This window comes from Naumovozyma dairenensis, chromosome 9 (assembly GCF_000227115.2).
Source record: "Naumovozyma dairenensis CBS 421 chromosome 9, complete genome".
Taxonomy (NCBI): domain Eukaryota; kingdom Fungi; phylum Ascomycota; class Saccharomycetes; order Saccharomycetales; family Saccharomycetaceae; genus Naumovozyma; species Naumovozyma dairenensis.
In genome coordinates this window covers 754,542-782,361 of record NC_016487.1, presented here as the reverse complement: position 1 = coordinate 782,361, position 27,820 = coordinate 754,542, and the positions used below count along the sequence as shown (strand labels likewise).

Genomic DNA, 27,820 nt, shown 5'->3' with positions numbered 1-27,820 from the left:
GGCCCATATAATTGGACAGGTAAGTGGGAGACCATATATACGTACGTAATTAGGCTGTTTAACTTATTTTTTTCAAGATTTTCCTGTAAGGAAACCGTCAAACAGAATAATGCGCTGAAGAACAAATTGAAAAAAATGGAACTTCATTGTTAGAAGCTAATGATAAAAGAGACATTGATTTGTCTGGCAGATTATGTTCTTGTAATCAAAAATTTGCACTGTATCTTGCACACTTTAACGAAAAGGGGAAAAATATTCAAAGAGAAAACCGACAGCAAAACATAACATAATATAAAATGGTTCAGGGTACGAAGTCCAAAAGATCGAAAAGAATATATAAGTGCCAATTTGATGGCTGTGAACGTGTTTTTGATAGACCATGTTTGTTGCAACAACATAGATCGTCGCATACTAACGAGAGACCCTATGTATGTGATGTTCCTGGTTGTAATAAGAAATTTATGAGACCATGTCATTTAAAAGTACATAAATGGACACATTCCAAAGAGAAACCTTTGAAATGTCGAATTTGTGGTAAAGGTTTCATTACTAATCAACAATTAAAGAGACATTTGAACACACATGCAAAGAAATTGGCTCAAAGTCTTGATAAGAAATCTACTAATGCTAAAACTGCCACAACTAATGACAAAGTTACTAGTACACCTAAGATTAAATCTGGCGTTGAAAAAACCCCAATACAGCAACAAGTTACACCTCCAGATGAACAAGTTACAGATCGTTTGATGTCTATGAACTTTGGCTCTGAAGAAGAAGATTCTTCAAATCTGTTGATGACATGTCCATATGAAGATTGTGATAAGATCATTCAACCTGGTGAAGATTTGATCAATCATTTATTAGAGAATCATTTGGTAAGTAGATTAGTGTATCCAGACACAGCTGATGAATTCAAGTACGATCCAAGTAAACCTTGTCCTTCTAATGATAATAGTACTTTGAATTTGAATGATTTGGTTAATGGAACTACACCATTATCAAGTACTGGTACTGAAAATTCTGAAATTAATGATTTGAACGCGAAACAAAAGAACATTCATAATCATATTCCAACAGTTTCTGTTGATATGACTAATTTAAATAGTGGTTTTGATACTATTACAACAACTACTATAAACCCGGAACAGGTCATGAATCCGCAAACTCCTGATGAAACTAATTTATTAGACTGGAGCGATTTACGTTGTAGAGATTGTTCTTTTAGATGTGATCCAAAGACAGAATCTGTTTTCGATTTAATTGAACATTATGATCAAGATCATGCTTTCATTCCTGAAACTTTAATTAAATTTGGTTATATTAATGTTTTCGAACCATCATCACTCTAAGACCTTTTGATGGGAACTTATTTATTTATTTTTTATTGTATCTATTGTTATGTCTAGCATAATTAAATTCTTCAAGATAGTCTATCATCGATGGGAAGGTCAGGTAGTTAGTACGTACACACATAACTTTACGTATGTACACATTCGTTGATGGGAATGGAATATTTATAAAACAGGAACAAAAGGAAACAGTTAACTATTTTGCGTAAGTTTGTACGTAGAAGTGTTTGCCAATACGTACGTTGGTACTGAACAAGAACATTGTACCCCGCATTATATGTCAAAAGGCACGTATATTCATCTTTTTAAGAAAAGCCTTTGCTGTACGAACGGGTAAATGAAGTATCGATAACAAGATTGATAGCGATTAAAGGAATCTCACGATAAATTTCACAGGCTTCGTTCCTTCAATTTCAATGAATCTTCATATGTAGTATTCTTCACGTTTAGCACAATTGAAATTTGGCGGTGAACCTTCTCCACGCACGCACACGCAAATATAATATACACTTTGAGTTTAAGTATCAAAGATAGGTATGTAAGTGATGAAAAGTTTATTCAGGAAAGGAAGCTAATACGCACGTACTTGCTATCCCCGGTCCATAAACTTCTTTCATTCTTTCATTCTTTCATTCTTTCATTCTTTCATTCTTTCATTCCTTCATTCCTTCATTCACTATTTGTGGATACTACAGGAATTTAGTGAAGGAAAGAATGCGATGGTTGTGGCGATGATGCTTGAGGAAATCTCTAACAAAACGAGATAATCCACCTAAAAGGCATCCGCTGACGTAGGCGGGGAAGTTGACATGTCTTTCCCCCGATAGGGTCTTCGTGTAATTTATTTAGTAAGAAAGAACAAAAAGAATTTCGGCGAAACTCGTCGCAAATTCCCGTTTTTTTCGCCAACGGTCTCTCTCTCTGTCTCTGTCTCTGTCTCTGTCCCTGCGAAAGGACCCGCGGGTATTATTCTTATCATCATTATTATTTATTTATTATATAAACATATTTCACCATGGCTTTTCTGGTTTGGCGTCGCAGAGAAAAGCCGCGACAACGGCTGAAAGAAAGTCGTCGTCGACTCTTCGACGATTTGGGCATCGGTTGAAACTTTTTTTTCCAGATGATGTTCTTAAACTTTCCACGTTGTACCCAAAATCGTATAAAAACTTCAATGGAAATCTAGCAATTTTTTAAAGTTATGTGGAGTAATTATTCCTACATCACTTTCCCTTTTTTTTTTTCCTTTTGTAGTTATTTTTTATCTACCCTTTTCCTGTTCGATATATATTTTAGTTTTTATTTTAAAACAAATCAACAAAACAACACATATCAAATCAAAAAATGGTTCATTTAGGTCCAAAGAAACCACCTGCCAGAAAGGGCTCCATGGCTGATGTCCCAAAGGAGTTATTAGAACAATTAGAAGAATTGGAATCTGTCTTCCACGTTTCCGCTGATCAATTGAAAGCTGTCACCAAGCATTTCATCAGTGAATTAAATAAAGGTTTATCTAAAGAAGGTGGTAACATTCCAATGATTCCAGGTTGGGTTGTCGATTACCCAACTGGTAAGGAATCTGGTGATTACTTGGCTATCGATTTGGGTGGAACTAACTTGAGAGTCGTCTTGGTTAAATTAGGTGGTGATCGTACTTTCGATACTACTCAATCTAAATATAAGATTCCAGAAGGTATGAGAACTACTCAAGATCCAGATGAATTGTTCGGGTTTATTGCTGACTCTTTGAAAGAATTCGTTGAAGAAATCTTCCCAGAAGGTGTCTCCAAACCATTACCATTAGGTTTCACTTTCTCATTCCCAGCTTCTCAAAGTAAAATTAACAGTGGTGTTTTACAAAGATGGACTAAAGGTTTCGATATTCCAAATGTCGAAGGTCATGATGTCGTTCCAATGTTACAAAAACAATTGGAAGCTAGAAAAATCCCAATTAACGTTGTCGCTTTAATTAACGATACTACAGGTACTTTAGTTGCTTCTTTATACACTGATGCTGATGCTAAGATGGGTGTCATTTTCGGTACTGGTATTAATGGTGCTTATTACGAAAATGTCGCTGATATTCCAAAATTGGAAGGAAAATTGGCTGATGATATTCCAAAGGATTCTCCAATGGCTATCAACTGTGAATACGGTTCCTTCGATAATGAACATGTCGTCTTACCAAGAAACAAGTACGATATCAAGATTGATGAAGATTCTCCAAGACCAGGTCAACAAGCTTTCGAAAAGATGTCCTCCGGTTACTACCTGGGTGAATTAGTTCGTTTAGCTTTAATCGATTTACATGACAAGGGTTTCATCTTGAAGGGTCAAGATATGACTAAATTGAACACTCCTTATATCATGGATACTTCTTACCCAGCTAGAATTGAAGAAGATCCATTCGAAAACTTAGAAGACACTGATGCTTTGTTACAAAAGGATTTGGGTATCAGCACCACTGTTCAAGAACGTAAATTGATCAGACGTTTATGTGAATTGGTTGGTATCAGAGCCGCTAGATTAGCTGTTTGTGGTATTGCTGCTATTTTCCAAAAGAGAGGTTACAAGTCCGGTCATGCAGCTTGTGATGGTTCAGTCTACAAATTATATCCAGGTTTCCAACAACATGCTGCTGAAGCCTTAAGAGATATTTTTGACTGGACTCCAGCTCCAATCGATCAATATCCAATTATATTGTCTCCAAGTGAAGATGGGTCAGGTGCCGGTGCCGCTATTATTGCCGCTGTCACTGAAAAAAGATTAGCTGCCGGTAAATCTGTAGGTGTCATTGGTGCTTAGACGAGTCGTTTCTAAAAAATGACCAAAATATATGATTTTTACGTTTTTAACGAATTTATGTAAGTATAAAGATATATAGAATTTTTTATTTTAATTTAAGAAATAGAATGTAGACACGGTAATGAATGGTAGCCTAAATACTTTGAAACATCTCACTTCATATGATTGAAGTCGTATCATATGAATGTTTAGCGTGACGTTAAACATTAAATAGGAAACAAGAAAAAGACCAAAAAGGAAAAAGCCCATTTTTTGCCCCAATCTGCCTTTATATAATATTGATACTAATTGAAACGATATGTAAATATAACTAACATGCTTTAGGACAGAATGTACAGAACCGGAACTGCATCAGAATTAAGAAAGTAACTCAGTGCTCTGGCGATAAAAGGCGGGGACATTGTCAAAGGTAATGAAAAAGAAATCTTTCGCAGGCCTCAAATGTTATGGGGAGGCTGTCACCTTGCTCTAAATTTAAATGTTATTATCTACACTTTCATGGTAATTGCTTAATTAAATGTACGTCCAAAAGTATATATATCAAGAATATTCTATATGAAAACAAAAGCATTCATGGTTACTCATGAAACATTACTCCTATCTTTACCTTTTCAGAACTACCTCTAGACAGTTTCCTGACTTTTTTTTGCAATGTAATGATTCTTGATCTTACCGATGCACTTGTTTTTAGATCGTCTTTACTAATTCTTACAATTACTTCAAATTCACGATGTTTCGGTGATGGATTTACCGCCGTATATGACGCAATACTACGTAACTCCTTTGGTATGCGATCACTCTTTGAATTTTGGCCTTGAGTTTGTTGTTTGACATAAAAATCAAAAACATCATCTCTTATGTTCCCTCCTGGATGAACACCACAAATAACATACATAATAGTTCCAATATATTTCGTCCACCAAATGATTCTTTTCGCTTCAATTCTTTCTTCTTCACGTAACACCATTTCTTCAAGAGCTTGCATATATGTTTCTTCCTGTTCAGGTATGTTACCACCCCATCTATTACATAAAGCAATACCAATTAGCGCTCTAATCCTATGCGATAATCCATGGCAGCCGGCAATAATACCTCTTGTAGCAACATGTAATGCAGCAGTTGGTTGTAACTCTTTAGGATAAGAGGAATGAACGAACGCTAAGTTACATAACGCTGGAGCAATGCGTTCCAATACTAATTTAGGGATTTCATTTTGTGGAATGGAAGTACCTAGTAAGTTTAAATATTTTTCAGCCAACAAAGGAGCATATGGTCTTGAAGCAATCAATAGCGGATCTTGAGCTCGTATATCCCTTGGCAAAATTGAATAAAGACATCCCTCTCTTACACCACCTTCGCTGAAATGGATGGTTTTAATTGGAGGTAAACTTTCGAACGCTGCACTTACTAGTAGTGCGACTGCCGGCATCTGTTGTGCTCTTCGTTCTGATACTTTAAAGATTCTCTTTTCTTTCGAAAAAGGGATATGGTCTTTCAAAAATATGTACGCTGCCATTGATGAAAATTCGTCATAATTACATGAAAACCCATTAATAATCGTTTGGATTGGATAGCTTTTGGATTCAGCCAATAACAAATGAGCCATTCCTCGAAATCCGCCCCCTCTAGTCCATAGATCAAATCCACCATTTGCCTTTGCTTCTTCCAACATATGTTCGGGAATAGATATTTTATCTATGGCTTCTTTGAAAGCATTCTTTATTTCGAAGAAAATCGCCCTTCTATCTTCCAATTTTAATCTACTTGAAAGCGAACTTGAACCGTAATTTAACGAAACGGGGGTGGATGATTGTAAAATTTCTCCTTCTGCTGAAATAACCCATGATATTTGGGTAGTAACTCCACCGATATCTAAATATAACCCACTTACTGTATTAAATGAAGAGGTTACACTATAAACACCGGTTCTTGCCTCTTCCTCTCTAGAAAATAACTCTACATTCCAACCTGTACTTTCGTAGATTGCATTCAAGAATTCATCTGCATTTAAAGCATTCTTAGCAGTATCAGTAGAAATAACTCTTACGCTTGATTCAGGAACACCAAAATCTTCGCATATTAATTTAAATCTCTTCATAGCTGCACAAATTTCATTTATAATCCCTTGCGGGATTGGAATCTTTTTCAACGTAGTAGGTTCATATTGGACGTCATGTAGGGACACTCCTACTCTATCTTTAAAGACACAGGGCATTATCCTAGCATGATGAGCTGCCTTCGAAGAGATACTGAATCGGATACCACTGGAACCTATATCGACGACACCACATAAACTTCTTGAGACGACATCTGTTTCGTTATCACTATCAGAAATTACAGACATGACTAATTGGTATCTTAATCCTTAGAATGTCCTTACTTGTAGCTAAATAAAAGATGTTGAGGCTGTTTGTTTCTATATCTTCTAGTCCGATTTCGTTATCTTATTTTAGATACCTTACTTTTTTAAAGGCTTTGCTTAAGCCCTTTCGTTTCGCCTTTTCGCGTTACCTTGTTTGACTGAGTCCATAAAAGGAACGTCGCTTTTCCATTATATTAAAAGACTACAAGACAATTCATACACAGATCTCTGTAACTGAACATGAACAGAAGGTGATTATTTTACTATCTAATTTTTCTTTTATCAGGACTATGTATAAAAATGGAAGATATAAAAAAATATGTAAATAGTTAGTATTAAAAGGGTAGGATGTTTCACTTAGTTGGATGTCATGATTCTCTAACTGAGATCAACATCCGATCCTAGGAAATTCAAAGCAGAGTTATCACGTGTACACAGAGATGAGGAGGAGCTACTATCATCTAGTGGCACATTTGTGATCATAGTACTAAAATCTAGAGTTGTATCGATCAAGGTTAAGGGTTTCTCTTTCATTTGATGTTCCGACTCTAAAGCCGGTGGTATTCCACCATCATTTCCTTCTATATTTTTCGCAAGATCAGCTGAGTTGGGGCGATATACATAAGCTCCAATATCTTTAATACTATCGGATTTCATATCTTCTTCTATCGGACTGCTGTACTGCTTATCTTCTCCAATATGGAATAAATTTTTTTCTCGCGGTCTGGATAAAGTTTTGCTATTAGTTACTTTCTCAGTAGAGTGTTTTAAATAATTCTGTGGGATCCCTTCCTTACAACATAAAAATGTCGTACCATTGTTGACTTTATCTTTACAAACATGATAACACTCATAATTTCCATTAGGCATCAGCGTCCGAGATGGAGCATCTTGCCCGGACTTCGTCCCATCTTCTTTTTCATTTGAAAGTTTATTGTGTTCTAAATACTGAATAAAACTATCATCTGACGAAAAAGTATCACTTCTACCTAAAGCATCATCAGAGTCCGGTAGGAACAAACATTTTTCTAGAGCAGTCTGCTTTCTTTTTTGAAGAATTATATAATAATCTTTGGGGATTTCGGAGGCGGAGAAAAGTACCATATCACCGATTCCTGCAACTTCTTGACAGTTAATATCAAATTCTATGATATCGTCCTTGGAATCTATTACTGTGGATATTCTGAAGCTTCTTGCTGATAATAAATTTTTCAAATTAATCCTGCGAAAATCGATGAGATCCCCCGATTTCTTGAAGACTTCGATATCTAAAGATAAACTATGACCATGCCAAGTAGATGATTTAAATATTGCAGTAACCTCAACCTTAAATTCCAATATGATTTCTGTTCCTTGTGGTTTACAATTTTCTAACTTACTTCTTATCCTTAATTTGGGCAGTAACAATAAATCATTCTTAATTTTGTGACCATTCCCAGTCTTTAATCCTAGATAATATTCTAACTGCGCGTCTGAGAGATTTTTCAAATCCTGCAGTGAAGTTACACCGTGATGAACTAATTTCCTCACAGAAACCAAGCCAATTAACTTCAACTGCCGCAATACCATGAAGGAATTATCCCAACAATTACCATTAATCGATCGTAGCAAAGTTAATGTATTCTGCAGCGAGACACCATCTTTTCTCTCAATAAATACATCGACCATACATTTTAAAAGTCTATAACAATGTCTGAATGTACGCATTTTATCTTGTACTAATGTTTGATGTAACTTTTGAGCGCCTTCGTAAGATGGAAATTCTAAACCTCCGATCTCATATTGAATTATCAAGGATATTTTCTGAGAAGTTTGGTCAATAATTTTACTTTGGTTTTTTTTATTTAAAAATGGATATTTCAATAAAGGAGATGTATTTATTTCTTTGAATAATCTTTTTTCATTATGCCTAATTCTTATATCTGCAAATTCTTTTGCATTAGATAAGAGAATTAGTATCTCCTGTAAGGAATTGTTTTTCTTAGAGTTAATAAACAACTTTGTAGATTCAAACATGACATAATGTTTTGACATAGCATGTCCATAAGCTGTACAAACGAGCATATTCTCCTTCTGCACAATAATTTCCGCGTTCATTAACATTTCAAATAGAGATTCACAAAATTTATTTAGCTGCTCTACCAGAGAATTGTCATTATTCATGAATTTATAGATTTCTCGATAAAACACGGGGCGTTTCAAGAGCCTAACAAAAAGAAAGGAATTTTTTAGCCATTCACATGCTGAATTTACATCATAAACAGTTCCTAATGACATTTCGACAATAAGATGTTCTATTAAATTAAGATGCAAAGTACTTTCAAGTTGTTCGTTCCCATATATCAAATTTTCGTACTTTTCTTTCATTGGAGGACTTGTCATGACAACTGCACAACCTTCAGTTTCGAATTCTGGCCTACCAGCTCTTCCAATCATTTGTAGAATATCTAATTGTGAATATTCTTCGACATCTGATGAATTCCAGATCCTTGTTCCCTTTACAATGACTAAATATGCAGGAAGATTTACTCCCATCGCCAATGTAGAGGTCGAACATAGAATTTTGATATTTCCATTCCGAAAGTCATTCTCCACAACAGTTCTATCACCCAACGATAAGCCTGCATGATGGAAAGCGATACCACTTTTTAAGCACTCTGCTAGATTTCTGTCTGTGACTTGTGATCTTCTATTGTAGTTATTAGGGCCGTCATAAAACGACATATTTTCGCCGATGTACTTGGCAGTTGTAATGGTGGATGATCGAGTAGGACAAAAAATCAATATCGGGCGATTTTTGCTGTGCTTTTGAAATATATCTTCTAATTTATGATTGAATAAAGCATCACATTGAAAATCATTCTTGCCGTTGAAACTATATCCGTATACATTCCTTTTTAATAAAACTTGACGATAACTGTCGTCATATGCTAAGATGACAGCAGTGTTTTCTTTTTCATCATTGTTATGATTGTTTTTGGGGTTCAGCCATTCTCCTACGTCTTCTATATTTGGAATAGTAGCACTTACAGCTATAATTCTTAAATTTTCACATAATATATTCATTCGCGTCACTACGACTTCAAGAGTGGCACCTCGGTTCTCACGGAGTGTATGTACCTCATCTACAAGAAGTAGTTTAATTAAATTGAAAAGTAAACTGTAATCCGACCATTTTCTAGTTAATAGATCCCATTTTTCAGGAGTAGTTATGATGATATTTGATTTTTTCACTTTTTCAGTCTCTAAATAGCTTGTATCACTTGTTAGCATACCAACAGAAACATTCAAAAACTTGTCTTTCCAATTATTTAACATTTCACAACATAATGACTTTGTTGGTGCGATATATAAAACTTTGAAATTTCCAATATTGAAGTTTAATTTATTGATTAAGCGTAGAATTGCCAATTCGAATAGTACCGTTTTCCCAGATCCAGTTGGTGAAGAAATTACACAGTTGTTATCCTGTTGATAAAGTGATGGGAAAGCAGCAGATTGCATTTTATTAAATTTCTGGAACTTGAAAACCGATCTGAATGAATCCGGTAAAACAGAAGTATCCAGAATGCTTCCGTTATGACTGGTGTCTATCTTTTTTTTAATAAGAATCTTGCGTTTCTTTGAAGGTAGTTCTGTAGTGTCTACTTCATTTTGCTTGGAATGATTGAAAAAATTACCATCCAATTGAGTGTCGTCAGAGTCAATAGAAAACCCATTTGTACCATCCAAACCGGTAAATAATGAATTCGTATCTTCATTAAGTTCAGGTCTATCAATGTAGCTATCATCTTCAAATGCATCAATGTTATCATTTTGATCACAATCAATCAAGTTGTTGTGGCTCACTGCTATTTTGAAACGATTGTCTTTTTTCTTTGGTTTTTTCCTCCTAGGGGTTGCATCCGTTGCGTTTCCTTTAACAAACAAATAGAGAAGATTTCGAACATTATCCGCAATGGTTAGTAATCAACTAGGGTAATTGAATGTTAACTTGGAAGGGTATCTTAACTAGTTTTTTATACTTTTTTTAGTAGTATTCGCCGCACCTATTTTCTCAAACTTTGTTCCCATTATAAAATTGGTGAGTATTGAGATTGCAATTGGTAGCACTATAATCTCTGTGTAATAAATAAGGGTTATCCTTTTTTCTACTATCGAATATCTATCTTTGTATTAATTACTTATCCTAAGATTCTTTGTTTATACTTTATTGGTGGCAAATCTTAAAAATCATAATTAAGAATGTTGAGTCGTCCCCTTTATAAAAGGAAATCCGGTAATGTTGAAAACGCTTTAATTATAATTTCATCTATAAGAAATGGACAACGTTCCAAACCAACAAAAACATAACCAGGCCCCAAGCGGAAAGAATTGGTCTTCAGATTTGAACCATTATCTATCTAATTGAATTGCAATAATGAGTACAGTTAACGAAACCTCTAAAAATAATAACAAGGTGGAAGTTGATGGGATATCCGTATCAGTTACCGATGATGAAGACGAAGATTTACTAGAGTACGACGACAATTCTATTGAAGAGGAAGTTTCTGAACCTACTCATAATAATAAGGATAATAATGATAGTAGCAATATAAATGAGGCTCGTGCAATTGCAGAAACTTTACTGAAAAAAAAACTTCCCAAGATCATAGTATATTTTGAAGATGATACCTTTCTTCTTTTCGATTACGATTTATCACAAGATAATGATGACCTAACTGTTTCTGATAACACGTTCCCCATCATCTGTGATAATCCAAGGTTTTTTAACACAAGTTGTACTGAATTTATGGCATCTGTACGTAGATTTTTGGAAAAATACTATAATGGAGTGTTATTCAATAGCAAAGAAATCCTGATGGATATACCAGCTTTAGATCTTACTCTTTGTGAGGATAATTTGTACAATAATCAAATATCATTCAATGATATTGAAACTATATTTAGAATTCTGAAAGAGAGATCAATAGCGAATTCTGAACTACGTGTCCCAGCTTATATGGAAATTCGAATTCAAACAAGACCTCGATTTGTGTCTCGTTATAATGCCTTGGTGGAACTGACTGAAGGTGCTGCAACTTTACAAAACATTAAACCTTTCAGTAATAATGAAGATGATCCTTTGATACTGGACGATAATGAACTATCTGCAGTTAATCAAGGAGAAAAAATAGTAATGGATCTTGATGAAGATGATGAAGATGGAATGGCTAAAAATCAACAAAGTAATGCTATGGATGAGCCAAACCATGCTGATGATTCTGATAATAGTTCAGATGAATTGTTAGAGATAATGACAGATGAAGAAGGAGACAGTGAAATGTCTTGATTTCGAAAGTTCTGTAACCAATATGCTGGAGATTAATTAGATCTAATGATAAATCAAAAAAAAATTACGTACACACGACTAGTATTACTTCTTTTCTTGGTATATAGGTAATAAAAACGCTATATAATTTTGTAATATGTAACTGTCTCCCTTATGATTATCTGTTGATTTTATTATTTACTTATTTTTGGTTTCTTTTTTGTTATTAAATTCTGTACTTTTTATTTACTTTTCATCTATGCTGCTTCATTTTTCAAGATTATTTAAAAGGAAAGAAAATAAACTAAGGTATTTCAAGAATAAACAAATACGAAGGAAACATACCAAATTAATCCAACATCCAAGCAATCAATGTGAGCAAGGCTGCTACAACTTCGAACAACAAATTGATCCAATAGCACTTTATTAATGATAAAATATTGGTTCGTGGAGAGCCTCCCCGACGATGAAAGTATCACTGGTGACCTCGGCGGCTATTTCATTCGAAATAGTAATTTTACAAAAGAGTATTTGAAATTAGACAAGAAGGGCCAGAAGAACCTGAAATATGTTGCCAATTGGGGCAGCTCATATGGTATTGCCAATAATTTTTATAAATTGCCTAAAAATCGGGGGATAGGACAGTTCATAATTGATTATCAAACAATATGCTTTCTTATGGCAAAAAGAAGAATGTCATTAAAAGGGACAACTTTGAAAGAGGATCCTCACATCAATATCAATGTCCATGAGTCTAAACTCAGAGAAAAAATTTGTTTAGGTGTGGAGACACAAGAATTATACAAATGGATAAGCAAAATAACTCTTAAAATTCCAGAGAAAGTTCAAAAATCATTTCCTGTCAAACCTGCATCAATCGATTTGGGATCTTTTCTTCTTCTGGATGGTTTTCAAACCAATATAAGGAAAACTGATATTAGAACAATAAATTTGCCACAAATGACTAGTAAATTGGAAGAAAATACTGAAAAACTTCTGGATGAGAAATTAAAGAGAATGATATCGTTTACATTTCCTTCACCAACGGATATTAAAATTCAATCATTGGCTCCTAATACACTCTCCGGTTATAAATTAGAGTTCACAAATTATAGTCAATCAAAGTCCATTTCTACATCTAATCAACAAGAATGGGAATGGAAAGTTGACCCAATTCCAGATACAACGATGACTTTTAAAAGATTATGGGCATCATTGTTTGATATCAAATTCCACTCGTTAGAATTGTATAAAATTAAAATTTGTCAAGGAACTCTCTTTGGTAATGTGCCTAAAATGTCAATAATGTGCAAAATATGGAAATTAGATAAAGAACAAACCAAGCACTTGGATTGGAAACCATTTGCCAAATACAAATATTACAATATCGAGGAGAACATTACTAATAGTGGTACTGCTGAAATGTTTACGAAAATTGCTGATATGTCAGCTATATTACAATGTAAAAAACTTGATTTTAATCTGCTGGAATTTATTGATCTCGATAAAAAGACATTTGGTAGCCTTAATTTAGGATTTTCATGTAGTTCTCAAAGTATGGCCCCTCAGGAAATAAGTAACCTTAATGAAATAGAACCCACTACGCCTACATTAAACGAAATAAATAATAATAACTCTACTGATTGTTCAAATGTGATCAATACGTCATTGATTCCACATAAGAGATCATTCATTGATGATGAGTTAAAAAGTATTCTTTCGACTAAAAGAAGAAAACAAAAAATGAAGAGGAATGCTGAAACTTTTTTAAATGATAGCTCTCTATTTTTTAATCTTATTGGCAATTGTTCGCAAGATATCCGAAAAATTGGTGACAGTACCAGCCACAATAATATAGCTCTCAAGCAACTCAGAGCATTGGCTGAGACAGAGAGCTCTTCATGCGAATCTATAATTAGAATTGTCGATAATCAAATAAATGCCAATGGGAAGACTATTATTTTGAATACCAACCGCATGGAAACAAATTCAAAAATCTTGCAATACCTAGCCAATAGAACCGAGTTAAAAATTATCGAATCTAACTGGACCTCTGAATGTGACTTCATTGTCAACTTTTCAACTTGTATTCTAAGAACCCAGTTAGATAATTTTTTCCAAATGGATAAGACTGATACCCTCTTTTACACAAAGGATATCAAAGAACTGATAAAACATTTTCAAAAAATCATTATATTTGTAGAGTATTCACCGGAACTAGAAGATATTGATCACAACATTTTTTGGAAAATTAAACTTTTTCTTGATGAACCTATTTTTAGAGTTTATTTTGTTAAAAACACAAAGGAAGAAATAAGCTCTTGGGTAACAAGGATGGCCTCTAAATATGGAGACTATTATCAAGAGGACAGTTTGGGAATATCTAGAGAATCAGAGCGCATTTTATTACAACGGGGACTAAACGTTTTCCTCGCCAAAAAACTTCTGAGTGAGTATCCTTTGAAGAAAATTCTCGAAGATATGCTGCATCCAAATTTATCGGAAATTAAGGCAATGTTAACACCATTTCAGATAGAGCTTTTAAGATCGTTAATGCTTGCCCAATGGTAAAATTCCCTGTTATATTCAACTTTCAATGAATTACCTTTTGAATTACTTCATTAAATTTACAATCTTTTGCTTTATCTCTTCAATTCAAATGTTTGAAGTTTTCATGTTCATGCCAATTAAAATTTGAATTTAAACGTGGGGTAAATTTGAGGTACCGGCCGGGTTTCCGATATCGCGATAAGGTCGAAGGGTAAAATTTGGATATTTTATAAACGAGAAATCAATACTTTTGATAGTGTGGCTCAAGATAGCATTTACTATTGAAAACTCAATTCATATGTTTGTTCACAAATAGCAAAGAGCTCCTAGAACTGGAACCAATTAACAATACTATGAGTCCATCATTCGAAGTTACAATCTTAGGGGCATCAGGGGGTCCACTAGAAGGAACGACTCAATGTTTTATGGTTCGTCCAACAAGGTTGGACACACTAGCCTCAATTTGTGTTGATGCTGGAGTCGGACTTAGACAAATTATTCATACGCTGCTGGACTCCAAGGGAACCTTGGATGCGGAGGCTCAGATTGAAAGTTTTTATGAAAACGATTTTGAACCAGCTTCATCATTTGTTCATCCTGAAGCTCCATACAAACTTGGTTTCTCAGAATCAATACTCCACTCTTTAAAAAAGGCGATGGGTGAATCAAAAGAAAATCTTAATACCATGGATGTTGCATTACAACTTTTCCAAAATCTAAAAGAATACTATGTGACTCATCCGCATTTAGATCATACGAATGCCTTAGTCATAAATTCTCCTTCCATTTATGACCCTAGGTTTCCATCAAACAAAACCGTATACGGTCTCCCGTTTTCTGTTGAAGGTTTGAAAAAGCATATCTTCAATGATGTTTCTTGGCCAAATTTAATCGAAGATGGGACTGGAATGTTGGAGGTAGAAGCACTTAAGTCGGAATCGTCGCATGATTGTAAAATTTTCCCGCAATGGAATATACTACCATTTAAAGTCTCCCATGGGGTGGGGGCCTCTGATGTACTTGATCATATCTATAGTACAGTCTATCTACTCAGGGACCGAAAATCAAATGATTGCATTGTCATCGGTGGTGATGTTGAAAGAGATCCTAAAACAGGTAATAAGATATATTTGGATAAAGTTTGGCAGTACTTGGCGTCTAATATACCACCAAAAAACCTTAAGGGAATTTTTATCGAATGCTCAAGCCCAAACTCCTCTGATGATGAACATCTGTACGGTCATATGTCTCCAAATCACTTAATACAAGAATTATCTCGACTTAGAGGTTTATACAATAATCCTAATTGTCTCGATGGTCTCAATATCATAATTACACATACAAAAATGATCAGTTCTAACATTGACCCAAGGTTCATCATTTTGAGACAATTAAGGGAACTAGCAAAAGTTACTTTTATGGAAAAAGTTTTATTTTCCATAGCTCTCCCTGGGTTTACAGTGGTATTGTAATGTCATCAAAGATATTTTACAAGTGATATTTATTATAATGAGAGAAAGCGTTAAGACTGATAGAGTAAATACGGTATTGTTACAATGAATAATATAGTAGATTACCTATATCTGTGATTTTACGGCCCAACCATCTTATTGTCTTTTGACAACAGCATTCAATTAGATTTAGATCGTAGGGTCCTCCTCCACTCTTTGAACTCATTTGTTAAAACTGATTCCCCATTTACAATATCTTCAAATTCAGTTTCGCCTTTCTCTATTTCTGTCAAACGTAGGTGGTTATTCTCAAATACTAATCTATATGGTCTAATTTCATCTCCTGAATCTCTAGGGATCAATTTTAACAGCCATTCTGTTAAAAGGCCATACCATTTGATAGCATCTATACAACTCGTATTCATTTTTGGATTATGTTCCTTTAATAATATGGGTACCTCTTCAGTCGAAAATTCCTCTACACTTTTTAAAGTATAGTTTTCATCCCTAAATCCATAAATAATTCTTGGAATACCCACTAAAAAACATTGTAACCACGTCTTGAATAATTTTCTTTCAAATCTATGAGCATCAGCAGCAGTGATTATTTGAGTGCTACATTTCAATTCGGCGTAATGTCTTAAATTATCTTTATTTTCTTCTTTAAAATCAAAAATACAATCTATTTCTGCTCCTAAAACCAATTTACTGCTACCGACACCTGTTTTTACAACGGCAATATATTCATCTCCATTGCTACTTATCTTTTTAGGTCTCTTTTCCAAAGTAGTTCTTGACACAAGAGGTAACGGTTGAGACAGGGTTGCTAAACTTTCGAATTTGTAGCCTGTGTAACAATTTAAATCTATTGGATCTTGAGTTTCTTGTTTGGTAACATCTTTAATGAATATTTGACCGTCGAACGAAACTATACGTAGATCTACCGGGTTATATTCTGGTGTATCAAAAGCTGCAGATATCAATTTTCTCATCACACCTCTGAAAGTAATAATATCGGCCTTGGTAGGAATATCTTTGCGTTGTTCATTGATCATGATTGTTTTCAATAAACCACGTAAACTACATCGATCTTCAATTTGTTTAGAGCAATCTTTAAATTTCTTTATACCACTAGATAAATCTAAATATTTGTCTAAATCCGAGTCAGGTAAATAATAATAGTTTAATCTTGAGTCATCATTAATTAAAAACTCACCTTCTTGTGTCCTTGAGTATTGTCCAAATTGTTTTGGTTGTTTTAATGATGTTGTTGAACCTTTTTGGTTCACAAATAGATTTGCTGTAATTGCCATTTTAATCTTGGCGATATCGAAGGGAGAAAGAAATAAACCGGAAAAAAATAATAATAATGATAAACAACGAAACCGTCTCAATACAAAAGCTACCTGAATACTTCCTTTACTATATAACTTCTTGATTCGATTCGAGGAAGTTTATTATCTTTCTGCCTTTGTTGATGTTTTTGACTGAAATTTTTCAATATCATTGCAACGTATTTAGCGACATTTTTTTAAATTTTTCTGGCAGCTTTTTCTAACATCAAACGTTTTTTTAACATTCAATGAAGGTGATTTATCTTTTTTAATAATAAGAAAAACCACTTCATAATCGGATTCTTATCAAATAATGATTTAGTTTTTTGTTTTTATTTTATTTAGAATTGCTTTCTTAAAGAGTCAAGTCATTTTCTCCAATAATGTCTGCTAATACGTTAGTTATTAACGGTAAGGCACCAGTTGTCGCCTATGGTGATTTAATTGCTGCTCGTATCATCAATGATGCTAAACCAACTTCAATTGATATTCAATTCGTAGACGATAAGAAGTCTGCTCCATCAGTTTTTAATGGATCTTCTGATTCCACTTTCTTGAAAATCATTGAAGGATTCCCAGAAATTTTCACCGAAAGTAACAAAGATGCCGTTGCTGAATGGACTAAAATTGCTAACGAAGAACTTGTCGTTAAGAATTTCCAAAAATTATCTGAATCCTTGGGTAAATTAGATGCTCAATTGAACTTAAGAACTTTTATCTTAGGTGGGTTGAAGTACTCTGCTGCTGATATCGCTTGCTGGGGTGCTTTGAGATCCAATGGTATGTGTGGTTCTATCCTTAAAAATAAAGTTGATGTCAACGTTTCTCGTTGGTACAGTCTTTTGGAAATGGATCCAACTTTTGGTTCTGTCCATGAATCATTAACCAAATCTTTACAAGAACTGAAGAAAGTTTCCAATTCGGGTAAGAAAAAGGAAACTCATAAGGCCAATTTTGAAATTGATTTACCAGATGCCAAGATGGGTGAAGTGGTTACACGTTTCCCACCTGAACCATCTGGATACTTACATATCGGACACGCTAAAGCAGCTATCTTAAATCAATACTTTGCTCAAGCTTATAAAGGTAAATTAATCATTAGATTCGATGATACTAATCCATCTAAGGAAAAGGAAGAGTTTCAAGATTCCATCTTAGAAGATTTGGAGTTGTTAGGTATTAAGGGTGACAGAATCACATATTCTTCTGATTATTTCCAACAAATGTATGAATTGTGTGTTAAGATGATCAAAGAAGGTAAGGCTTACTGTGATGACACTCCAACTGAAAAGATGAGAGAAGAACGTATGGATGGTATTGCCTCTGCAAGAAGAGATCGTTCTGTTGAAGAAAATTTAAGAATCTTCAATGAAGAAATGAAGAACGGAACTGAAGAAGGTTTGAAAAATTGTGTTCGTGCTAAAATTGATTACAAGGCTTTGAACAAGACTTTAAGAGATCCAGTTATTTATAGATGTAACCTAACTCCTCATCATAGAACTGGTACTACTTGGAAGATGTACCCAACCTATGATTTCTGTGTTCCAATTGTCGATTCTTTGGAAGGTGTTACTCATGCTTTACGTACCATTGAATACAGAGATCGTAATGCTCAATATGACTGGATGTTAGATGCCATGAACTTAAGAAAAGTTCATATTTGGGATTTTGCTCGTGTTAACTTTGTTAGAACTTTGTTATCTAAGAGAAAGTTGCAATGGATGGTCGACAAGGGTTTAGTGTCTAACTGGGATGATCCAAGATTCCCTACTGTCAGAGGTGTTAGAAGAAGAGGTATGACTGTTGAAGGTTTAAGAAACTTTGTTTTATCTCAAGGTCCATCTAGAAATGTTATTAATTTGGAATGGAATTTGATTTGGGCTTTTAACAAGAAGGTCATTGATCCAGTTGCCGCAAGACATACTGCGATTGTCGACCCAGTTAAGATTCATTTAGAAGGTGATGATGTTCCACAAACTCCAAAGACTGAAATGAAACCTAAACACAAGAAAAACCCTGCAGTTGGTGAAAAGAAGGTTATTTATTATAAGGATATCGTTATCGACAAAGCAGATGCTGATCTAATTGAAGAAAATGAAGAAGTCACTATGATGGATTGGGGTAATGTTATTATCACAAAGAAAAATGCTGATGGTTCTATGGTTGGTAAGTTACATCTAGATGGTGACTTCAAGAAGACCAAACATAAGTTAACGTGGTTAGCTGATACCGAAGATGTTGTTCCAGTCGATTTGGTTGATTTTGATCATTTAATTAGCAAAGATAAGTTAGAAGAAGACGAAAGTTTCGAAGACTTCCTAACTCCAACCACTGAATTCCACACATCTGCTATTGCTGATTTGAATGTCAAAGATATGAAAGTCGGTGATATTATTCAATTCGAAAGAAAGGGTTACTACAGATTAGATGCTGTAGCAAAGGATGGTAAGCCGTATGTCTTCTTCACCATTCCAGATGGTAAATCCGTCAACAAGTACGGTGCCAAAAAATAATGAGTAAGCTTATCATATAGAGAGTTTCTAAATAATATATATAATGTATCTAGATTTTCGTAATCGATAATAGATTATCTATTTGACTCTCAATTGCTGCATCACTTCAGTAAAATCTGATCTTCTTCTTCTATGGCGGACAGCTTACAAAATACATAGTGACGCACGGGTGTTTTGGTTCTTTTCCTCATAAAAATATGGATAAGCATGAAAGATTTGGAAAACATGTCATTGTAGATAAAAACAATCATAGCATAGCATATGGAAATGAATAATAACTTCCTTCATGGCCAAGAAAAAGCTCATCAATAGATTATTCTATACCATCAAATAATTATCATATAAAACCAACCTTCATAATAAACGAACATGTCTGATATCGATGAAGATTTACTAGCTTTGGCCGGTGCCGACGAAGAAGAAGAAGATGATGAACAACTTTTAACAACGTCAGGTAAAAGGGCCAAAAATCATGACCAAGTTGGATCTAAAAGAAAGAAAATTGAAGTTGACAGTGAAGCTGAAGAGGAAGAAGAAGATGATTATAACCCATATGGTGGCAATCAAAGTGAAGAAGAAGAAATCGATGAACCTAATCCCTTCCCATTAGAAAATAAATATAAAGATGAAGATGATCGTGAACATTTGGAATCTTTACCAGAAATGGAGCGTGAAACTTTGCTGTTTGAAAGATCCCAAGTTATGAGGAAATATCAAGAAAGAAAATTGTTTAGAGAACGTCAAAGAAACATCAAAGAACAACAAGAAAGAAATGAACTTGAGGAAGAAGGGAAGAAAACTCGTTCTTCTACCAGAGCTACTCATGCCACTGGTCATTCTGACTTGAAGGCATCGAAACTTTCACAATTGAAGAAACAAAGAGAGAGGAAAACTAGAGACCAAGATTATAATGATGTAGAAGATGAAGATGATTTAGATGATTATGCTCCAGACGATAATTATAAACATGAAGATAGCGAATACGAAGAAGAGGGAGAAGAAGACGAAGAAGATTATAATCCATATGCCACTAGAAAAAGTTATGATATGGATAAAGATGAAGTTGAATGGGCTGAAGAACAAACTGATAGAGAAGCAGAATTAGATGATTTCAATAAGGTAAAGGTTGGGCGTTCATTTATTGCAAAATACTGTTTCTATCCAGGTTTCTCAGATTTATTAAAGGGTTGTTATGGTAGAGTCAATGTTGGGACCGATAGACGTACAGGTATTTCGTCTTATCGTATGGTGAAAATTGAGAAAGTTTTCTTGAAAGGTCCATATCGAATGGGTGATTTTTTCACTAACCAGTATCTTGGTGTTACTCAAGGTCACGATAGAAAAGTTTTACAAATGAATATTTTTAGTGATGGACTCTTCACTTCAGCGGAATTTGATAGATATACGAGAGCGCTTGAGAATTCACATTTAACCAAACCTTCGATACATGTTCTCAGAGGTAAATCTAAAGAGATCCAAGCATTTGTTTCCGAACCGTTAACAGCAAAGATGACCGATGCTATTGTTCGTAATAGAATGATGTTTAATAAGAAATTATCCGGTACTAATGCTGTCTTAGAGAAAACAGTATTGAAAGACAAACTACGCTATGCTCGTGAAAATAATAATGAAAGAGATGTTGCTAAATATTCATCTCAATTGAGAAATTTGGAAAAGAGAATGTCTGTTTATGAGAAACATCATGAAAATGATCAATTGGGTATGAATAAATTAGGTGCATTGACATCAAAGAATAGGAAAGTTAACATGGATAAGATTAGGAATGCTGAACATATAAAGAAGGAGGATCATGGGCTCGATTCAAAGAGTGATCCGTTTAGTAGATTGAAAACTAGAACAAAGATTTACTACCAAGAAGTACAAAAGGAAGAAAATGAGAAGGCTCAAGCCATGGCTGAAGCCAAACAAAAACAATTGCAAGAAAATAAAGCTCTTAATGAACATAAGGAGAAAGAACTTCTATTAGCTCGTTTCAAACGTTTAGGTGGTCTAGAGAACCTGATACAAAACTTGGATATAAATGTGACATTCGATATCTAATCTTGTAATAGTGAATAATATATTATGATAACTTATATAATATGTGACTCTGAATATAATGTTAAACTTTTGTACCTCAGGTAAAAAACTGTTTTCCATCTTTTTTTATATGGTTCCGAGGCAAGTTCTTCTGTAGATGGTATGAATATAATTTTTCATAGCTCAAAGAATGGAATTTAATGTCAGGAAGAAGCCACTCAATGCTGGTAAGGTTTTCAGAGACAAGAGATAAATGTACTGTTTTTTATCGAATTTAACTAATGGCCCAGGAACATCAACTGGCTGACAGGATAGCTGACCTTCTTCAACAAAAATATGATACTTTAAAATCTTCTTCAAAACCAGTTGCTAGATCGAATGGCATTAAAGAATGGACCGTCTTTGCTGGTATTGTTGCTATAAATACAGATACGAATGATCTTAGAGTTATTTCTTTAGCGACAGGTGTGAAAGCTTTACCAAATAAGGAATTAGAAAGAAGTGGTGGTAAAATGTTACATGATGGTCATGCTGAAATTGTAGCCCTTCGAGGATTCAATACAGTCATATTACAACAAATTTATCAGCTGAAAAATGGGGAAGAAACTGATTTGGTTATACACTCTAAGGATTCAGAGTATTATAGTTTTAAATCTAATCTGAAAATTGCACTTTATATATCACAGCTTCCGTGTGGTGATATTAGTATGAGGATGCTAAAAGAAAGAGATATTGCTCCCGAAGAACTTGCAATAAAGGATGAAGATAGTATTCAATATATTAACCAGGACAATAAGACAATTTTACGAGGACGATTGAATTTCAATAAGAAGGGATATGTAAGAACGAAACCAGGAAGATTGGATTCTCAACTTACAAAATCAAAATCTTGTTCCGATAAATTATGCATGAAACAATATACTTCAATTCTGAATTGTCTTACATTCCAATTACTTGAGCAACCTGTTTATCTAGACTATATGATTGTTCCCGGTATGACAACAGAGATGAAGGAAGATATTGATCTATGTTTTAATAAACAATTCGAGAGATGTGTTGGAACACGGCATGAAGTATGTTATTTAAGTACGAGTAAAGAGTTTAAGGATACACGTAACACTAGTGATCAGGAACCAAGTGCTATAGGAGCAATAAAAGTTTTCATTGGGCAAGGCAATAGTATAGAACAAACAATATTGAATGGTGTGAAGAACGGTTCTTATACGAAGAAGAATAAGCCATTGAGGAAAAATTGTGAAACTTTAGTTAGTCGATTCTCTCAATGGCAAATTTTTAAAGAGATCGAACCAAAATATTCCCAAATGTCATATTTAGATTTCAAACAGTCACAACATGAACGTCGGAAATTAATCGATTACACAAGATCTAAAATGTCCCCTGATGGATGGATTTCCACACAAGAAGATGATTGCTTGCCATAGTAATAAACTGTCATTACTATTTCAAAGAAGAGATAATATGCCACAAAGCAATTGAGCTAATGTACAGACTGTCTCTGTAATATAATTCCGTTACACCTGGTGTGTTATCATGACGACAATGGAGGACCTGCACACAAAGAAATCCAGGTACGATTACAAAACTTATCTTCGATGGTTTAATGGAAGCAGGTAAGAACCAATCCATTCAAGATTCATGAAATATCATCTACCTCTTTGTATATTATTTAATAGATCATATGTCCTAGATGTAATCGCAATGCTTCTAAATAGTTGACGTTATTTATAATTAGTGTTCCGGGCGGCGTCTCTTTTACGTACAGTTAGTTACACTGACAGTTTATAAAGTTGAGTTCTTGTGAAAACAGAGAATAGACTAGATTAGTTCAATGAGATTTGTTCAAAAGAACCAACCATAGGGATGGCCCAAAGCAACTTACATTAACATTCAATGGATGAATCAAAGTTACTTGCCATTCTTGACAAGTTAACCCCGACGAGTTTTCTAGACCCAAATGAGAGTGATGTGGTGAAAAACACATTAATGTTGTGTGACGATGCCAAAATGAATGAGGATCATTCTGCCTCAATAAAACTGTTATATTCCAATACTATATCATATGAGGCTATTGATGCTGATGTGATAAAGCAAAGGTTTTCAGATGGGATACACAGAATGGAAGAAAAAGAAGATACAACGGATGTCACACATCTAGCATATTGGAAACCGTCATCAACGAAGGTAAATTTTCCGATTGAAAATGCATTGAACCATGATCCTAACTCGTATTGGCAAAGTGACGGTAAACAACCACATAGAATGGATATCTATTTTAGCAAGTTCATGAACTTGAAATATCTTGCATTTTATCTCTCCCAATTTCAGGATGAATCATACACACCGAGAGAAATAAAAATTTATTACGGAAACGGTCCTAATGATTGTAGGCTTTTTGTACATGTAATAATTCAAAGTGTGAATGGATGGTTTTTGATACCAACTGATACCGCAAGATGTGTGGATATGGAGGTGACCGTGACAGAATTGAATTGCCGGTTCCTTCGGTTTGAATTCCCATTTAATTTTGAACATGGGAAAGATACACATTTAAGAGGAATGAAAATATTGGCAAAGGCAAACAAGAAATCCGTGGAGATGGATGGATGGTTAAAGACTTCCACAATGGAAAATAATTTTTTAAACGCATTTCCCTTAAAATAAGCAATCATATAACATATCCCTTCCACGTATTCCTTCGCGTACTTACAGGCTCTATTTGATGCAGATAGTTTCTGTTATTTAAGAATATATTCAGACTATGCTTATATGTAATGGATACGAGCTTATCCATTTAAGGGATATGAGTGGTGTACTGTATACGCCATAAAGTTTACGCGATTCTCTTAATGATACTAAAAAGTATTTTTAAGATAGTGAAATATTATTTATTTGCATACTATATAGCAATCTTCTCATACGAATACTGGGCTATGACCATACCCAAGGGCTTTTCAATTTTATATTTATTACTTACTTACAATTGTCTTCCTGTTAATATTTATATACTGTCGTCCTTTTTAATTCGGATATGAAATTTTTACTGGAAAAAAAATTACTAACAAGAGAAAAAATAGTTAATCATTTTTGCACAGTAATTTGGTAAGATGACAATGTATATTGGGAACTAATCTAACATTTAATCAAGTCTTTCAAGTATTCTAGAAGGGCGGGGGCAATTACAGAATCTAGTTTATATTTTTTTGGCTGATGTCTGATCTAGAAACTATCTCCAATTATCTTTCTCAATCAGTGATTGCTGGGACGGCTAAATCAGCTGAGAGAAGCTTGAGATCATTAGAAAATCAAAATGGCTTCGGATTGACCTTATTGCATGTAGTAGCATCTACAAATATTCCAATATCTACAAGATTGGCAGGTGCTTTGTTCTTCAAAAATTTCGTAAAGAGAAAATGGATCGATGAAAATGGTAATCATATCATCTCTTCGAATGATGTTGAATTAATTAAGAAGGAAATTGTTCCATTAATGATTACCTTACCTGGGAATTTGCAAGTCCAAATCGGTGAAGCTGTATCTGTCATTGCAGATTCTGATTTCCCAAACAATTGGCCAACTTTATTAAGTGATATGGCTTCAAGATTGTCTACAGATGATATGGTGACAAATAAAGGTGTCCTTACAGTAGCACATTCCATCTTTAAAAGATGGAGACCATTATTCAGATCGGACGAATTGTTTTTGGAAATTAAATTGGTCTTGGATGTCTTCACTGAACCATTCATGAATCTATTGAAAACCATTGATCAAGAAATTTCTCAAAATCACGATAATGTAGCTAAACTAAACCTAGCCTTTGACGTGTTATTAATCTTGACTAAATTATATTACGATTTCAATTGTCAAGATATACCTGAATTTTTTGAAGATAACCTAGAGACAGGTATGGGTATCCTTCATAAATACTTGGCCTATAATAATCCATTATTAGAAGATCCAGATGAAACTGAAGAGGCAAGTATTCTCACTAAAGTTAAATCTTCTATCCAGGAAGTAGTCCAATTATACACAACAAGATACGAAGATGTCTTTGGTCCAATGATAAACAAATTTATTGAAATTACGTGGCATTTATTGACCTCTACATCTACTGAACCAAAATTTGATATCTTGGTTTCCAAATCATTAGCTTTCTTGACTGCTGTATCAAGGAATGCTAGATATTTTGAAATCTTTAATAATGAAAGTGCAATGAATGATATCATTCAACAGATTATATTGCCTAACGTTACATTACGTGAGTCCGATGTGGAATTATTTGAAGACGATCCAATTGAATATATTCGTAGAGATTTAGAAGGTTCAGATACTGACACAAGAAGAAGAGCTTGTACAGATTTTTTAAGGGAATTAAAGGATAAAAATGAACAATTAGTAACTAACATTTTCATGGTTCATATGAAACAAATCTTGGAACAATATCAATCTAATCCAAGTGAAAAATGGAAATATAAAGATCTTTATGTTTATTTATTTACCGTGTTAGCTATTGAAGGTAATATAACAACTACTGGTGTTTCATCGACGAATAGTTTGTTAAATGTGGTAGAATTTTTCTCAGAACATGTTCTTATCGATTTATCTGGTCAAGTTTTCCATCCAATTCAAAGAGTTGACGCAATCAAATTTATTTATACTTTTAGAAATCAATTAAATAAACCTCAACTAATTGAACTTCTACCGATATTGGCCAATTTCTTACAAAGTGATGAATACGTTGTTTATACATATGCAGCTGTCACCATTGAAAGAATATTGACAAGAAGAGAATCCAATACCTCAAATATTTTACTATTCAATAAAAATGATTTGACTGGTAGTTCGGAGATTTTATTGAAGAATTTATTAAGTTTAATTACAAACCAAGGTGTTTCTCCCGAAAAATTAGCAGAAAATGAATTCTTAATGAGGGCCGTGTTCAGAGTCCTACAGACTGCAGAATCTACAGTAGAATCCATATATCCTGATTTGATTAATGAATTATTAACTATTGTTAATATAATTGCTAAGAATCCATCAAATCCAAGATTTTCACATTATACCTTTGAATCTATTGGTGTAATATTATATTTCACATCTACCCAATTATTACCATTATTAATGGAAAGAATGATGCCATCATTCTTACATATCTTATCAGAAGATATTCAAGAATTTATTCCATACATTTTCCAATTAATAGCATTCAGTGTGGAACGAATGGATACCATTCCAGATAATATAAAGCAATTATCTCAACCGATTTTGTCACCAACTGTTTGGGAATTGAAAGGTAATGTCCCAGCTGTTGTTAGATTATTAAAGGGTTTCATTAAGAAGGATGCATCCATTTTTCCAGATTTAGTTCCTGTTCTTGGTGTTTTCCAAAGATTAATCGCTTCTAAAGCTTATGAAATTTATGGATTTGAACTATTAGATGATATATTGTTGAGTATTGATATTGAAAGTCGTTTAAAACCATTTTTGAAACAAATTGCCACTTTATTATTACAACGTTTACAAAGTTCCAAGACTGAAAGGTATGTTAAAAAATTAACAGTATTTCTAGGTATGCTTTCCATTAAATTAGGACCAGATTTTGTTGTTCAATTTATTGATGAAGTTCAAGATGGATTATTTCAACAAATATGGAATAATTTCGTCATCACTTCTTTACCTACAATCGGTAATTTGCTAGATCGTAAAATTGCATTGGTTGGTATGTTACAAATGTTTATTAATGGTTCCATTTTCAATAGTAAATATGCTAATTTGATTCCAATAACCTTAGAGACTATAATTAAGACTACTGTATCAGAAAGTGTTGCTAATTTGAAAGATGATTTTATTGATATGGATAATCTTGAAGAAATTTCTACTTTCGGTTCATCATTTAGTAAATTAGTTAGTGTTTCAGAAAAACCATTTGATCCATTACCAGAAATTGATTTAACTAATGGGGTTAAATTGTATATTATTGAAAATTTGAAAAAATACTTGGCCAATTCACCTGTTCTTTTAACCCAATTACCAATGAATTTGCAAAATAATGTTAATCAATTAATAAGCATGGTTCCAAACAATTAA

The 27,820-nt window shown here is 33.9% G+C and overlaps 13 protein-coding genes across 13 annotated transcripts; 10 read left to right on the top strand and 3 right to left on the bottom strand.

The window, feature by feature from the left end:
- Positions 1-296: 296 nt before the first annotated feature.
- Positions 297-1,349, top strand: FZF1 (Fzf1p; the record flags this gene model as incomplete). The annotated part of the gene is made up of 1 exon (XM_003672096.1): positions 297-1,349. One exon carries the CDS (start codon positions 297-299, stop codon positions 1,347-1,349), a length of 1,053 nt encoding a protein of 350 aa, XP_003672144.1.
- Positions 1,350-2,693: 1,344 nt separating this feature from the next.
- On the top strand, positions 2,694-4,154 carry HXK2 (hexokinase 2; the record flags this gene model as incomplete). The annotated part of the gene is made up of 1 exon (XM_003672095.1): positions 2,694-4,154. The coding sequence occupies one exon, from the start codon at positions 2,694-2,696 to the stop codon at positions 4,152-4,154; it is 1,461 nt and encodes a 486-aa protein (XP_003672143.1).
- A 577-nt stretch (positions 4,155-4,731) lies between these two features.
- On the bottom strand, positions 4,732-6,498 carry RTG2 (Rtg2p; the record flags this gene model as incomplete). Its single annotated transcript, XM_003672094.1, has 1 exon — positions 4,732-6,498. One exon carries the CDS (start codon positions 6,496-6,498, stop codon positions 4,732-4,734), a length of 1,767 nt encoding a protein of 588 aa, XP_003672142.1.
- A 396-nt stretch (positions 6,499-6,894) lies between these two features.
- Positions 6,895-10,590, bottom strand: HFM1 (DNA helicase; the record flags this gene model as incomplete). The annotated part of the gene is made up of 2 exons (XM_003672093.1): positions 6,895-10,433; positions 10,542-10,590. 2 exons carry the CDS (start codon positions 10,588-10,590, stop codon positions 6,895-6,897), a joined length of 3,588 nt encoding a protein of 1,195 aa, XP_003672141.1.
- A 346-nt stretch (positions 10,591-10,936) lies between these two features.
- Positions 10,937-11,848, top strand: RMR1 (Rmr1p; the record flags this gene model as incomplete). The annotated part of the gene is made up of 1 exon (XM_003672092.1): positions 10,937-11,848. The coding sequence occupies one exon, from the start codon at positions 10,937-10,939 to the stop codon at positions 11,846-11,848; it is 912 nt and encodes a 303-aa protein (XP_003672140.1).
- Positions 11,849-12,256: 408 nt separating this feature from the next.
- ZIP2 (Zip2p) lies at positions 12,257-14,398 on the top strand (the record flags this gene model as incomplete). The annotated part of the gene is made up of 1 exon (XM_003672091.1): positions 12,257-14,398. The coding sequence occupies one exon, from the start codon at positions 12,257-12,259 to the stop codon at positions 14,396-14,398; it is 2,142 nt and encodes a 713-aa protein (XP_003672139.1).
- A 332-nt stretch (positions 14,399-14,730) lies between these two features.
- Positions 14,731-15,849, top strand: PDE1 (3',5'-cyclic-nucleotide phosphodiesterase PDE1; the record flags this gene model as incomplete). Its single annotated transcript, XM_003672090.1, has 1 exon — positions 14,731-15,849. One exon carries the CDS (start codon positions 14,731-14,733, stop codon positions 15,847-15,849), a length of 1,119 nt encoding a protein of 372 aa, XP_003672138.1.
- Positions 15,850-16,007: 158 nt separating this feature from the next.
- RAI1 (decapping nuclease) lies at positions 16,008-17,141 on the bottom strand (the record flags this gene model as incomplete). Its single annotated transcript, XM_003672089.1, has 1 exon — positions 16,008-17,141. One exon carries the CDS (start codon positions 17,139-17,141, stop codon positions 16,008-16,010), a length of 1,134 nt encoding a protein of 377 aa, XP_003672137.1.
- Positions 17,142-17,545: 404 nt separating this feature from the next.
- GUS1 (glutamate--tRNA ligase GUS1) lies at positions 17,546-19,675 on the top strand (the record flags this gene model as incomplete). The annotated part of the gene is made up of 1 exon (XM_003672088.1): positions 17,546-19,675. The coding sequence occupies one exon, from the start codon at positions 17,546-17,548 to the stop codon at positions 19,673-19,675; it is 2,130 nt and encodes a 709-aa protein (XP_003672136.1).
- A 369-nt stretch (positions 19,676-20,044) lies between these two features.
- Positions 20,045-21,736, top strand: RTF1 (RNA polymerase-associated protein; the record flags this gene model as incomplete). Its single annotated transcript, XM_003672087.1, has 1 exon — positions 20,045-21,736. One exon carries the CDS (start codon positions 20,045-20,047, stop codon positions 21,734-21,736), a length of 1,692 nt encoding a protein of 563 aa, XP_003672135.1.
- Positions 21,737-21,996: 260 nt separating this feature from the next.
- TAD1 (tRNA-specific adenosine deaminase) lies at positions 21,997-23,157 on the top strand (the record flags this gene model as incomplete). The annotated part of the gene is made up of 1 exon (XM_003672086.1): positions 21,997-23,157. The coding sequence occupies one exon, from the start codon at positions 21,997-21,999 to the stop codon at positions 23,155-23,157; it is 1,161 nt and encodes a 386-aa protein (XP_003672134.1).
- A 469-nt stretch (positions 23,158-23,626) lies between these two features.
- Positions 23,627-24,397, top strand: DOC1 (anaphase promoting complex subunit DOC1; the record flags this gene model as incomplete). Its single annotated transcript, XM_003672085.1, has 1 exon — positions 23,627-24,397. The coding sequence occupies one exon, from the start codon at positions 23,627-23,629 to the stop codon at positions 24,395-24,397; it is 771 nt and encodes a 256-aa protein (XP_003672133.1).
- A 546-nt stretch (positions 24,398-24,943) lies between these two features.
- Positions 24,944-27,820, top strand: CSE1 (importin-alpha export receptor; the record flags this gene model as incomplete). Its single annotated transcript, XM_003672084.1, has 1 exon — positions 24,944-27,820. One exon carries the CDS (start codon positions 24,944-24,946, stop codon positions 27,818-27,820), a length of 2,877 nt encoding a protein of 958 aa, XP_003672132.1.